General features: G+C 47.4%; 1 protein-coding gene across 1 annotated transcript in view; it reads left to right on the forward strand.

Moving 5' to 3' along the window:
- Positions 1–5699: 5699 nt before the first annotated feature.
- LOC146776065 (polycystin-1-like protein 2) overlaps positions 5700–15224 on the forward strand; it is an 865077-nt gene continuing 855552 nt past the window's right edge. Inside the window, exon 1 of the mRNA XM_085637447.1 lies at positions 5700–5999. Coding sequence (XP_085493573.1) covers positions 5705–5999 — 295 coding nt within the window. The 5' untranslated portion in view covers positions 5700–5704. The remainder of the gene's footprint in view (positions 6000–15224) is intronic.

Here is a 15224-nt window from a genome sequence, read left to right on the forward strand (position 1 = left end):
CCAGCTGCGGCCGATCAGCGCCGCTGAGCACGCTGGTCCTCGCAGTCCCGCCTCTGTCCTTGGTGTCAGCTGTAATGTCCCTGAAGGCGCGTTGGTGCTCCAATGCACGAGTGAAAACCCAAAGGCTGGATCCCCAACAAGGTCTCTTGCCTGCGAGCGGCTCCCGCGAAGCGGGGGCCGCGAGGCGTGGCGAAGTGGCCAGAAAACGGACAGGCAAACAGGAGCAGCACTCCCAGCAAGGTCAGTGAAGTTACCCAAGCAGCTCCCACTCCGCGGTGATTTTAACGGGTGGAGGGGGCGGGAAGAGGACCAGCTGCGGCCGATCAGCGCCGCTGAGCACGCTGGTCCTCGCAGTCCCGCCTCTGTCCTTGGTGTCAGCTGTAATGTCCCTGAAGGCGCGTTGGTGCTCCAATGCACGAGTGAAAACCCAAAGGCTGGATCCCCAACAAGGTCTCTTGCCTGCGAGCGGCTCCCGCGAAGCGGGGGCCGCGAGGTGTGGCGAAGTGGCCAGAAAACGGACAGGCAAACAGGAGCAGCACTCCCAGCAAGGTCAGTGAAGTTACCCAAGCAGCTCCCACTCCGCGGTGATTTTAACGGGTGGAGGGGGCGGGAAGAGGACCAGCTGCGGCCGATCAGCGCCGCTGAGCACGCTGGTCCTCGCAGTCCCGCCTCTGTCCTTGGTGTCAGCTGTAATGTCCCTGAAGGCGCGTTGGTGCTCCAATGCACGAGTGAAAACCCAAAGGCTGGATCCCCAACAAGGTCTCTTGCCTGCGAGCGGCTCCCGCGAAGCGGGGGCCGCGAGGTGTGGCGAAGTGGCCAGAAAACGGACAGGCAAACAGGAGCAGCACTCCCAGCAAGGTCAGTGAAGTTACCCAAGCAGCTCCCACTCCGCGGTGATTTTAACGGGTGGAGGGGGCGGGAAGAGGACCAGCTGCGGCCGATCAGCGCCGCTGAGCACGCTGGTCCTCGCAGTCCCGCCTCTGTCCTTGGTGTCAGCTGTAATGTCCCTGAAGGCGCGTTGGTGCTCCAATGCACGAGTGAAAACCCAAAGGCTGGATCCCCAACAAGGTCTCTTGCCTGCGAGCGGCTCCCGCGAAGCGGGGGCCGCGAGGCATGGCGAAGTGGGGGCCGCGAGGCGTGGCGAAGTGGCCAGAAAACGGACAGGCAAACAGGAGCAGCACTCCCAGCAAGGTCAGTGAAGTTACCCAAGCAGCTCCCACTCCGCGGTGATTTTAACGGGTGGAGGGGGCGGGAAGAGGACCAGCTGCGGCCGATCAGCGCCGCTGAGCACGCTGGTCCTCGCAGTCCCGCCTCTGTCCTTGGTGTCAGCTGTAATGTCCCTGAAGGCGCGTTGGTGCTCCAATGCACGAGTGAAAACCCAAAGGCTGGATCCCCAACAAGGTCTCTTGCCTGCGAGCGGCTCCCGCGAAGCGGGGGCCGCGAGGCGTGGCGAAGTGGCCAGAAAATGGACAGGCAAACAGGAGCAGCACTCCCAGCAAGGTCAGTGAAGTTACCCAAGCAGCTCCCACTCCGCGGTGATTTTAACGGGTGGAGGGGGCGGGAAGAGGACCAGCTGCGGCCGATCAGCGCCGCTGAGCACGCTGGTCCTCGCAGTCCCGCCTCTGTCCTTGGTGTCAGCTGTAATGTCCCTGAAGGCGCGTTGGTGCTCCAATGCACGAGTGAAAACCCAAAGGCTGGATCCCCAACAAGGTCTCTTGCCTGCGAGCGGCTCCCGCGAAGCGGGGGCCGCGAGGCGTGGTGAAGTGGCCAGAAAACGGACAGGCAGACAGGAGCAGCACTCCCAGCAAGGTCAGTGAAGTTACCCAAGCAGCTCCCACTCCACGGTGATTTTAACGGGTGGAGGGGGCGGGAAGAGGACCAGCTGCGGCCGATCAGCGCCGCTGAGCACCCTGGTCCTCGCAGTCCCGCCTCTGTCCTTGGTGTCAGCTGTAATGTCCCTGAAGGCGCGTTGGTGCTCCAATGCACGAGTGAAAACCCAAAGGCTGGATCCCCAACAAGGTCTTTTGCCTGCGAGCGGCTCCCGCGAAGCGGGGGCCGCGAGGCGTGGCGAAGTGGCCAGAAAACGGACAGGCAAACAGGAGCAGCACTCCCAGCAAGGTCAGGTGAAGTGTATATAAAAAGGTAGCAGCACAGCACAATTTTATCTAGCAGGTTTTACCTGCCATACAGTGGAAATTAAAAAAAATGTGCAGGTTAGCTATAAATCTCACACAGTTCAAAACAATTGCCTTAGGCTCTTCACTCCGTGTCAAAGTGCATTGACAATAGTGTGCTGAAAACATCCCTTCAAACTGCTGAAAATTAATAGGAAACAACTGGGAATCTGGGCCAATCTAGTCATGTTCTTCCCGAGAAACGCCCAGAAGTACATGCCCGCTGCTTGGTCTCCAGCCTTGCCTTGGTGTTTGTCTCTGCATCTGCCTCACCGGTTATGAACCTGACTTTACTCCAGCCATCCCCGCTGGAAGGCGGTGCTGCTTTCTTCACACCGGTGCTGTTACAAACTTAGGTGACAGCGATGAGAACAACAAAAGATGCCGTTTAACCGCAGAAACACCCTGGACACAAATGAAACACAGCAATCGTGGCTGAGGCCTATTTTCAGCAAGTGTTTCACCGTAAAAATATGTGGACAGAGTGAGAAAAGAAACATAAACGGGAAAGAGACAGAAAACACATAACAATTAAAAACACACACACATGCACACAAATACCAGACTGGTGCCACTTTAAAACTAAAGCACATGGTAAAATCGAATTGCAAACTATTTGTCAATAGGCAAACGTACGTCAAGTTGCATCAAAAAACGTTTGTTCATAATCTTGGTGGTTTGCTTCGGAGCTAGCCTGCTGCAAGAACAAAACACTCCCAAACAAGTCCAACCACGGAGCCGGAAACGAACGATTCAGAGTCCCACGTGAAACCAACACTCAGCTGTAGGACGACGCATCGTTTCCAGCCACGTGAGATACCTTTCACGAGCGCGGAACTCCACGGTCACCCTACATTTGGCACGTTAATTGCCGTATTCTGATTCTTGACAGTTGGTATTCGCTTATTAATTCTGGATTTTCAAAAAAGCACAAGCCGCATGGCATCGAGCGCAGGTCAGATAAGCAGAAGTCAAAGTCTGGGAAGCCAAGATACTGTGGTACTAGTTTCAATAAAAGACTCTTTACGGTTAGCGATTATGAAAATGTCTGTGTTTTTTCTTCAAACTGAACAAGCGTTGGCTCACAGAGAACATCAAAGCGGCCGCGAAAGTGAAAGTGATCGCGATCGCGATCAAGTGTGGCGCGCGCCCGCGCACATGCACTCAAGCTCATGGTAGCATTTTTTTAAGCCCTCACAAAATGTCTTGCCAGACCAGCGCATGCGCTGGGTCAGGCGAGACCTAAAAGGTGATGGATCGAATGCTTGAATTAATCTCAACCACTTGTAACTACCTGGGCCGCATCCCAGTCAATCGTTAATTTTCAGACCATGCCACCTCAGTTTGGACCTAGGCACAGGCAAATCGGTCTTGACCCTGCTCCAGTAGGAACACTTCACCCCAAACTGCCCGGCCAGGCCCTCTCTGAACTGGACCACAAGCAAACCAGAACCAGTTTCGCCCTTTATTAGGACTCATCAGTCAGGCATAGCTTGGTTTCACACACATTGTGCGTGGGCCCTGCTCTAGGGCACCACACTGTAGCAAACAAACACAGAGTACCAGGGTCATTCAGTGCCATGGACCAGGACCTCATTCTTGCCTGTTGTCCCACACTGAAAGTAAAATAACAGGTGTGTGGCATACTGTCGAGGAGTTTTCACTCTGGAGTCTCAGCATCCTTTCATCTTGTTTTACGCCGTCTCGTGTGATGAAATCTTTGCTGCAAAGCGCACAGCAGCAACAGCCAGCTGCCCTCCATGTGTCCCCTAATGTCCCTTGTTTACCTTTGACATCTCTGTTGTTAAGCTATTATCATTGCTATTTCAGCTGTGAGCTGTTTCTGTTAGCAGACAGTGGTTCATACGATCCAACAGTAATACATTATTTCTGTAGGTTATCTATGTTGTTTTCGTATTACTGGCGATTATTGTCGTCAATTTAAATTAAGTACACCATGGTATTAGAGGGATTGTGGGCTTCCACGTTATATTTCAGATTATATTGGAGAAGCCCACAAGAGCCATTAGATGTGCGATTTAGATCTATATTCTTCGCACCTCCTATTCTGGCCCAAAAAAATGTATGTGCCTCAAGGGCGGCCCATTGTGAAGTGTAAACATGAAAATCAAGATGTCTTCCGAGCGGCTGAGGCGGTTTGATTCTATTTATGTTGTTTCCATTCTGACAATAGCAGAGCGCCGCCGAATGGACGGAAATAAACCTTTCTACGAGAGCGACAAGAAATTGTTACTTGTGAGGCAAGGTAATGTCACTGGAAAGACAGGGTTGGCACTTGGAAATGCGCAGTAGAGGCACTGTGAGTTTAAAAATATACAAAATGGAGAGCTGACCTTCATTTACCTGAAACTTGTCGCACATAGGTGTGCAATAACTCCCATTTTACACCATAGAAGCAACTCTTTTGCCTTCAGTGTTCTAACTCTGCCCTCCAGCCAGACGAGTCTTAGGGGTATATTTACAAGCATTTTGCACTGTTTTTGCGTCAATTGGTGCAAAATGTTTTTTCCTAATTTCCTTTCCAGAGCAAAACAATTTCACCTAAAAGTAGCACAAAGCAGCGCCTAGGGCTGATTTGCATTACTTAGCGTCAAGGGCGCATTCCATGGGTGATACATTTGACGCAAAACCCTGGGGCACATTTAATACTATTTCATGCAACGTTGCACAATAAGGGAACTTGCTGCGTTGCTAGAAAGGGAGCGAGCAGAAAGGCTCCATGGGGCATATTATCAAGACAGGCGATAAAATTATCTATGGAATTCCAATAAAGCTCAGGTTAGATGTCCTAACATGGGCTTCAATTGGAATTCCACAGAGCATATTATCAAGCCCTTTATCGCCATTTTAGCGGCAGTTTTCTTCCGCTAAAGCGGCGATAATTTTATCGCCTGTCTTGATAATATGCCCCCATATTTTTAAAGATATGGCACACTTGTACGCACTCCTTGCACTGGCACACTGTGTGCTGCACAGCACCAATGCTGGCACCCTTGCACTATGATGCAAGGGTGCCAGCGTTATGGGCAGGATTGTTTTTGTACAGGAAGGGACACCTTCCTGCAAACAATGCTTAGAGGCATATTTCTCTTTCTATATTGCTGCCTTTAAAAAAATCTTCATTAGAGCATGTGCCTGGGCCCGTTCATGTGGGGATGCTGTGGCTCCAGGAGAGTCGCACTGTACAAAGCAAGCATTATCTCATTGCAGCAGGTTTCCAGTTCTAAAAGGAATGGCGCACGCATCTGCCTTATCTTCCCTCTACTCTTGAACAGATAATGTTTTAATGGCCTCTGGTTGAATAATCAGTGACACAAGTGTGGCTCTGATGAGATGCTTTTGTTGTTTATAACCTGTATTGTTGTCACTGTCTTCTGCTCCTTGCATTGTGTATGAGACAGTGATGGAGGAGGATGGCCGGCCATCTTGTCCTAGGAGAGAGTGTGCTCATACCCAACCCAGCATTTGCACACTGGGGCCATGGTGAGGATCAGTTAGCAAAGACCAGGATGTGGCTGACATTGCTGGTTCTGTGCTCTCTTGGACTTCGATCCAATGCAAACTCTGCCGCTGTGGGCCCGCCATGCTCCCAATATCAGGTGGCATTCAACAATTCATGCTTTGAGTTCGTGAAGCTCGAGCGCTCTTTCTCAAGCGCCCAGAGCTGGTGCGAGAGAGGAGGTGGCCACCTTGTCTACATTGAGGATAATGGAACACAGGAATTTCTGCAGATGCATGTGTCAGAAGACCGGAAATGGTGGATCGGTTTGGCCTGGAACTACGCCTCAAACGACACCTCTCAAGGTAGGCCCTATTTTCCTAAAGGAATATTGGTAATTGGGGAATAAATTGATCAAACAAGTAGAAAATGTGCATGAGATAAGTGATATAATCAGGTGGCTGATATGACTTCTTGTTAGCATGGCACAGGCAACATTCGGTAGCGCCAACAGCCATCTTATTTGGTAGATGGTCTGCCTACTGTATGGATCATGCAAGGTATTTGGACACCTACCCGCAGATAAACCATGTCCAAGCTTTAGGCAGTTACAGTTAGTGAATAAATAGCTTGATGGATGAAATGATAAATGAATTAATAGACTTGTACAGCGCAGCTTTGCAAAGTAAATTGCCTCAAAAGGCCAGATGCTTGGAGACATGAGTGTCAAGAGAAATTCAGTCTGTAGAGAGTTTTCTGTTTTTTATAGCAAAGTCGTTGAGGTCATTGTAGGGCTCGAACTGAGTCTTCCCTACTAGGGTGTTTAGACTGCGAAGCGTCTGTCTCCTGTTGCGCTGCAGTGGCTTTTGTGATCGGAAGGAGCTTCTCATTGAGTGGCTGTCTAAGGTCTAGTTTGAAATGTTTTTGGAGGGTGGTATAGGGTTCTCCTGGGAACTCATGTCTGGGTCAGACAGAAAGAACTGAGGTAGGTCTTGGTATTGACAGGGAACCAGTGGAGGTTTTAGACTTGTGCAAAGTAGACACAGGACTTCTTCTAGTGTTCTAGATATTGAGACTCCCCAGAATGTCTGTGTCTCCCAGAAGTAGCAGCATTTCAAAGTGTCCCCTGAAAATCAGAGGAGAGACAGAAATACACCCAAATATTCCTGGACATGATAATTTAATGTTCTAACACCAGTCCTCAAACATTTGGGCAAAGTGTAGTTTCGAGTGCTGGCCACATCTAGGCAATCTGGGAACAGGGAAAGGCGGCGCGGGCAGGTCAGTGCGCATGGTGAATCCTGTTTCTGTGCTCAGGAGAGGTCTCAGGGCATGGACAGATGGACAGCTTCTACAGATACAACACCACCCCAGTTTAAAAAGAGGTGCATAATCGTACAGTGCATTCTCAATGCCACAATGAACATCAGGGCTGCACCGATGCAGGAGATACAGGTGCCCACACCCCATACTTTAGTCAATAGACAAAATCACCTGAATTCAGAATGTCAGGCAGGTGTGCAGAAACACAAGTAAACAAGTGTTCTAAAACTATGTACCTGAGAGTGAAGAAGCACAAATTAATGTATGGTTTCGGTAACGTGCAGCGTGAAAGGCTAAATGCAGATTAAGCTGGTATTGTGGAATCCGATGGTATTACTGGAGAAGCAAATTTGCAGGATTCTGCATCTCTGTGATGTCATTACTTGAACTCCCTCGTCATTTAGCAGGTAACAGGTTAGCAAACCCCATCAGAATTATTAGATCTGCAGGAACTCCACAAATCTTGCATCTTTTATCATGGCAGCCAGAAATCCCCAAGTAAAATATGTGGGGAAATTAGGAATGCCTGTGGGAATCGGGCATGGTACCAATGAACTGGTGTTGGTGACCCTGGAGAGTGGCAGGGTTGGTGGTATCAGTGACCTGGCCAAACTCAGAGGACTTTTAAATGGGGCCCTCAGTATTACAATATATGCGATAGCATTTCGACCTGTTTAAGTACTTGCTTCCATCAGGGACTGAGTAAAAATTGCACTTGTTCAGCTTTTGTTACCGACTGTTGCCACCAGTTTGTTGCCAGGGGCAACTGCTCACGCAAAGCAGCATGTAAGGAATATAAACAGTGAGGTCATAATCAGGTGCAAGACACGCCACTGACAAACAGCTTTAATATTATTTGCACCGAGATGTTCTTTGCACCTGTCACTGCCTCGAGGCTCTCATTGATTTTAATGAAGTGAATGCTTGTTTGTAGGCCTAGGATATGTAACTGATGCTAACATATGCTGTAGAGTTGTTTGAATTAGATCTAGGGCACAGGCATGTGCAAGATGTCCCGAAGCGTAGGATACGCACATTACTGCAGCACAACTATAATGTCGAATTACGTACATTATCCTAGTGGTATAGGTAAAAATGCAGAAATGATCTATGTATTAAAGACTTTAAAATTAATTTTATCTAAAATTATTTGCTATCAGAATTGTTTGTATTAGACCTTTTTAAATTATTGGAATGTATTTGTGTATTGTGAGTTGTATCAATCATGCAATAAAAAACATGAAAATGCAACCATGATGAGGAACATACTAAGAAGCACTTGGCCATAGCAGCGTTGGAACAAACAGAAGACCTACTGGGAAAAAATATTTCAAAATTCCAAGTGAATTGCAGGCTGCTTATATTCATTTCACAGAACTGAATTCCGGTCAGTGCAGTGAAGAATAGTGACTTGTGCATGCTTAGTGCTACGAGTCCCATTCTGTGACAGAAAGCACTGTGAAAATGTAAGTCATTATTTTAAACGTGCATTAGACACAGTATAAGATAGGCTGATACAAAATGTGCCAAAAGATTTAAGATAAAAACAGAGCTTCAAAAATATAGATTTTACATAGTTCATTTCTATAACTGTCCTTTAAAAGCACACTTCACAGCTCAGATGGTAACTCCCTTGCAATACCATTCAAAAATAATAAATCTGTGTCAGGAAGCTTCCAGTGATTCCCGCACTTAAAGCCAAATTCTGGCTTCCAAGCACCCTTGCCATTTGCTGATCACTCAGTTGGACAAGCAGGCACCCTGGTAAAAAGGCTTGTTTAGTTGTCTGCCCCTCCCTTGGTTTCACAGGACAGGTGACACGCTGTCTTACATTTCAGCTGAAGCATTTCAACTGCCGGAATTAACTGTCCCCGGACGGTTGCCTTTTCGCAAAAAGTAGGGGAACTGTTCTTCGTAAATTAAAAAGTATGGGCATGGAATGCCCCTCACATTCCGACCACTGGGTCCAACTATCCACCCCAACATGAAAACACCCCTTAGTTTACATGCACACTATAACTCCAAAACTCAGGCACACAGTATTTCTAAACAGCATGTTTTCAAGTTCAAGTTCATCAAATCTTTATTCCGTCAGATATACGACCACATAAGCTCATAAAAGAAAACATTTTATATACAGCAAGATATAAAAGCATAAGAAGTACAATTAAATATCGAATGCGATCTTGTAACACACATCACCAGTTTAAATTCCTAATACTTACATGTTTCCCCTACTCAGCAATATATAATTAAAAGACAAGAAAAATACAATTAAATACCAGAGAAAAACCAATCATGCAACCTCACATCGCCCATTTGACTTCATGAAGCATACCTTTTTCTCAAGGCCAGGGCCTCAATACAGGGGCGTAACACAGGCCCCCTTAACCCCTGCGGTGGGGGGGCTCCCAGCTGCAGGAGGCCCCCTCAGCACGGCGCTCGGGTCTGAGCGCTCCGGATAAAATTCGGAGCGTGGGCCCCTCTGTGTATATTTCAGGGGGGCCCTTAAACTTTCGTTATGCCACTGTCTCAATAATAACATTTAAAACGGCGAAATAAATTAGTGGTGTGGCAAAAAAGACAGACTTTCAAGATGCAAGTTCAAAGCCCTCTCTTTGAGGTTTGGCCACAAGAATTGAAATCTATAGGCTGGATAGAGTGGGCAAAATAATATAAAGTGCTTGGTTGATTGTCCAGAGATCCTGTCACAATGACAAAGGGGCAAGGAGGCGAACCAAGAACCTGTGAACGTGAGCGCCCCTGAATAATGAATCATATTCATACGAAAATGTGAAAGATAAAATCTATATTCAGGAGCTCTAATACACAAGAGATAGGGATCCATACCTGTGCATGTAGAAAGAGGTATGTACTGTTGGATTGATATCATGTTGTGAGAAGTTGGCCTAGTATATGATGTCCTATAATTAAAGTGGGCACCTTACACCAGTCCAAACAACCCTTATGGTGATTTAAGAGGTCAAAGATAATCTTAGAAAGCTATCCAAGTGGTAGCTGTGGAGAGCAGCCTTCAGGCTTAGTCTTGAAGGAATGTTAAGCAGTTTGTTTTACCAGAATGCAACCTTATAGTGCTGGTAAAATGAAAGGAGAACCACACAGTTGTTATAAAAATATGTATTTATTACTATAACACCTTAAATACCTCACAGTATCTGCTACACTTAAGTAAACACAAAGCACATAGTACTATAGCACAAAAACAATCGTAAGTAGCACTAATACACAGTGGGCCCCAGGGGGGACCAAACCATATACTAAAATAGTGGTATAAGGACCACGACTCGAGTCAAGACAGTGTCTAGAGGATGCAGAATTGCTGGGACCCCAAGGAACCACCCCAGGTGAGTAAGTAGGGATCCCACGGAGGACGGGTGCAGTGTGAGAACACAACCGCGTGCTACGTAACATTCAATGGGAAAGTCGCGGTTGCAGTTTTACAGTTTAAGGACCCTTCCCAGTGGATTACGAGGAAACCCTTGGAACATAGAAGGTTGGAGAGCCACCCCATCAGTGAATACCGAAATACCAGAGTTACCTATCCCAGGGAAGCCAGGTGCATAGGGCTCAGTGGCGTTGGAAACCGTCGTTGTTCTCAATGGGAGTCGTCAAAGAAATGCCACTGCTGAAAAGAAGAAAAATGTCCGGTGGAACCCACCCTTGATGGAAGGAACCTGAAAGCAGAGGGGACAGAGTCTGGGTCACTCAGGAGTGACCAAGGGCTCAGTAGATGAATACCCACTGATGTTGGGTGCTTCAGGTGTGAAGATGTAGACCTTGACTCTACAGCTGCAGGGACCAGGAGACGTCGAGGATAACCAGGAGCCGGATACGAGCTGTCCCACGAATGATATCGAGTGCTGAGGGTTTTGGGTCCAGCGGGAGCACCAACAAGCATTGGCAGCGGCAACCCACGAAGAAGGTCAAAGAAGGTTACGGTCTGGCCCAGCAAGGCCCAGAGGACTAACCACAGCAAGGGGAGCCAAGCCAAGCCTGAAGCAACCAGGGGAGCCCAAGGAAAGCAGTGTTGTCCCTCAAGTGGCCCCACAGGTTTGGGTTATGCGGTCCCCACGAGGGATACTGGCCTCAAACTCGGTGAGAGGGCAGCTTGACCTCAAGGAAAGTAGGAACCCACCTCCTGTGTTGCTGAAGCCTTCGCACTCCACAGGAGCTCAGGATCAGCAGTCCGGTCAGCTGCGTTTTGGTGCCTGCGAATGCAGGGGAGTGACTCCTTCACCCCAAGGGAGATACTTCAGTTGTCCTTGATGCTCCACAGGTCCTGCACGGAGCCTGTATGGTGCACGGGCACAGATGATTCTTTGGACGGAGAGGGAAACGAAGTCGGGCCAGTCGAAATCCAGCAAAGTCCAGAGTGTCCAGAAGGTCAAAGGTCAGTGGTTTCTTGATCAGAATCTTGTCCACAAGGAATCTAGGGTCCTACATCGACGTAAGCCCTTTTGTACCCACAGGAGAGGGTTGGACAGATTCAGGGGACCCTCCCTGGGGAGGGTCTGGACAGGGGGAGGTTACTCCCATGTCCTTTGTTCAGTTTCGCGCCAGAGCAGGAGCCAACGGCTCCCAGGACTGGTTTGAACTGGACTATGCACAGGAACACCAAATGTGCCCCTCGTGCAGACTTTCAGGCACTTTGGAAGTGCACCCACCCAGCCCTAATATACTAAATCTTGTTTGGGAGGTGGTCACACCTCCCGGTGACAGGATTCCTACTGTTCCACATTCCTCTGCTCGAGCTTGGCTCAGCAGAAGGAGTGCAGAAATGTGTCTCAGGTCGGCGGAAACCATTTTGTGCTGTCCAGATCAGGAAGGCTGGTACCGGGAACACTGAGAGCCTAACGGAGGGTTCTTCCAGTGCCAGGAATCATACCTCCCACACTGCTACAGTGTGGGGGGTATGATTCCAACATGTTTGATACCAAACATGATAGGATACATTGCAGCCAGTTTCGAGATGGTCATCGTGTATTTAAGCGGTGCCCCTCTAAATATTATATGGCTGCTTCACTGACAATCTGGGAGAATGGACTCCGTAGGCTGCAGGGCTGTCCTGCTTATGCAGGTGCACCCTCTCACTTAGAACCAAGCACCCTGCCCTCAGGAGTGTAAAGGTCTGCAATAGGAGTGACATATAGGTTTTAAGTGCAGTGACCCTTTGATATAGTAAACTTATATCTTTAGTAAGTGGTGCAAGTACCAACTTACACAGGCTGCAATGGCAGGCCTGTTGTTCCATTTTGAATGGTCTCCCATGGGTGGCATAATACATGTTTCAGCCCATGGGGGACCTCTGGGGTACCTATGTCCTGGGTACATGGGTACCATATACTTGGGACTGACAAGTGTACCCCAGTATCCAATTTAGGAGGTACCTAGGTACTGAACACAACAGTTTGAGAAAGCAGATAGACTGGGTTCCTGATTAGCAGGATCCCATTCAGGTTAGTCAAAAACAGCATCACATCAAGCAAAAAGTGGGGGTAACTATAAGAAGTAGATCCTACTTTCCTACATAAATGTATGCTCTTCTGTCTGTAGGGACGACACCAAGGCGTTGCTCCATACTCCCGCTTCATTCGTGGCCACTGAAAGACACTTGCTTTTATATACCATCTATGTTTCTTCCAGGGTTTATGTCCCATATTTTCGGCATATCTATAAAGTACCTTGGTTGCTGCTTCAATATGTTGTGACCTCTGATTCACAAGTCTGTCCCAGGTCAGATTGGCCAAAAATAAAATTCATTGATAGCTAAAAGTTAAGGTTTTCATTATTGGCGTCCCTCCTAAACTTCCTAGAGAAGGTGTTTTTAGGGCCGCTAGTCAAAATATAAGATTTCTTGTGATTGACTTTGAGCTTCAGATCACCCATAAAGGTATGAAACCCATCCAACAGAGTTTGCAGCCCGTTTGCGGATTTGCGGTAAAAGCGCTACATCATCCGCAAAAAGGAGTACGGGAACCAAGCGGTTGCAGACTTTGGGAATTTCAGTAGTTAGGGACCATAAAAAGCATCTAGGGCATTAATATAAAATTAAAGTAAAGGAGGTCAAAATACAGCCTTGTCTGAACCCCGAGTAGCTGGAATTGTAGATGTCAAATCCTCGTTCCGTGTAAAACGAGTGCTCGTGGTAGTGTCTTGATGTAACCTTCTCAACACCATTAAAAGGGGACGGGTCAACCCCAGCTCACCCCATAATATTCCAAAGTTTGTCCCTGTCCAAAATCAATGGCTGAGGAGAGGTCCATAAAGCCATGTGCATGGCACCGTTCCTGGCCTTGACATTTATTTAATATAAGGGACAGGTTGAGTGCTTGTTCAGAGGTGCCGAGACCTGGTCGAAACCTGTATTGGACCTCCATAAAGAAGGCTCTTTCTTTCACCCAGGCTTCCAGTTTTCCCAGGATCACTCTCCCAAAGGTCTTAGCAGAAGAATAGATCAGAGAAATGTCCCGGTCACTTGACGGATCGTTTTTATCACCCTTCTCATAAATAGGAATTGTCACTGATTCCTTCCAGGCCTTTAATGACCAGAGCTCTGAAAACATTTATCAATGGGGCTCAAAGGTCTAGATGATATTTAAAAAGCTCGACTGGAACCCCATCAGGGCCTGAAGCTTTTCCTGAGGCCAAGCTGACAATAGCTTTTCGAACATACTCAATTGCTATTCAATTGCTAAAAACTCAACTGATCCTCACAATTAAAAGCAATATCTAGTGAAGCCACTGGAGTCGCTTCCCCTAACTCTGCAGTAAATATTTTTGAAAAATGGGAAACCCAGTCCCGCTCTAAAATAAGGCTGTCAGTACCTGAGGGAGTCTTACCAGTAAAAAAGGGGTGGATTTCTATCTCCCAAAAGGTCTTATTGTCTTTGAGGGAGGCAGCACACTCCAGATCTTCCCATGCCTGGGTTCTTTTCTCTTGTTTCCTTTTTTCAAGCACAGCAGTATAATTCCGCCTCACTACTCTGACTGCCACAGCATTGCGGGGAACTTTGTTAGTTACTTCTTTCAGGAGTTTGGGAGCCTTAGTCAGTCTTTATTAAACCATGAGTATACTGGGCGGTCCCAAAAAAGGTTTAACCTCTGTTGACAACCTCGAGATGGAAGAGCAGATTTTCTCAAAATTATCCTGAATTATCCCAAGTTCTGTGCTTTCGGTTAAGCAATGCATAAACTCCTCGAAGCTAGACAAGATTAGTTCCAAATTAATTTTAGAGGGATCTAATTTTTTGCATTTTCGCCAGATCCCTTGGTTTTGAGAGGAGGTTAAGAGTGCAGTCTGCCTAGAAGGTGGGGCAGATGTGGATGAAAAAGAAAATAGGACGCGAATTGGTCAATGATCACTAAAAGGAGAAGGCAAAATCTCATAATTGCTTAAAAAGGAAATCAAGGGAGCAGATACTAGTATGTGATCAATAGCACTCACCTTCCCACATAAGTCGGAGAGTGATCAACAGAATCACTCCATATTTCAGATGCAAAATGCAGGTTATTCGTCAGCATTATCCTTCTCAATGTTTCTCCATAGGGAAATGGGGAAAATGTGACACCTTAACATCCTGTCCGTCTTCTATTCCGCACAACTGACTCACGCTAAAAGTACATTTAGCAATATTGAAATCACCTGCCCATAGTATAGAAAGACCATTACACTCATTACTTATCAGACGTAGGATAACAGACCGAAAATCCTCGACAATGTTCACAGGTTGGGAAGTATAACAATACTAGTAAAAATTTACCAGGAGGATATTAAGCTCTATAGTAGAGGTAATCTTCAGGATCGGCATGTTTTCATCCTGCTGCTATATCACCCTTGCCTATTAAAACACATGGCCCAATTTACTAAAGCATAAATCCTCCTTTTCCGCATAGCGCAAAAGTAAAGGTTTTCTTTGCTTCATTTGTGCCTATGACTGTTAACTCTGTGAGATCTGTATCTGTGAATTCAGAATACATTTGTTTTTAAAATACAATGTACTCTTCATATTCCCTTCTTCTACCCCCTTGAGCAGCAGAAATGACTCAAAAGAGATGTTGCTGGGGGAGGAGCCAAGATGGCGGACGGACAGGACGTCTGAGCTCCCGGCTCCGCAGCCCGTCTGCTGTTTACATGACATCCTGATCTTTAATCCTGCCTACGGCGCGAGCAAATGTAACCACGAATGCGCTGATACTTCCCGCATTCCTCCGATGTTCCCGCCGGCTTTTTTGGTCGAGGATTCATA

This window comes from Triturus cristatus, chromosome 12, assembly GCF_964204655.1.
Source record: "Triturus cristatus chromosome 12, aTriCri1.1, whole genome shotgun sequence".
In the NCBI taxonomy this organism is placed as follows: domain Eukaryota; kingdom Metazoa; phylum Chordata; class Amphibia; order Caudata; family Salamandridae; genus Triturus; species Triturus cristatus.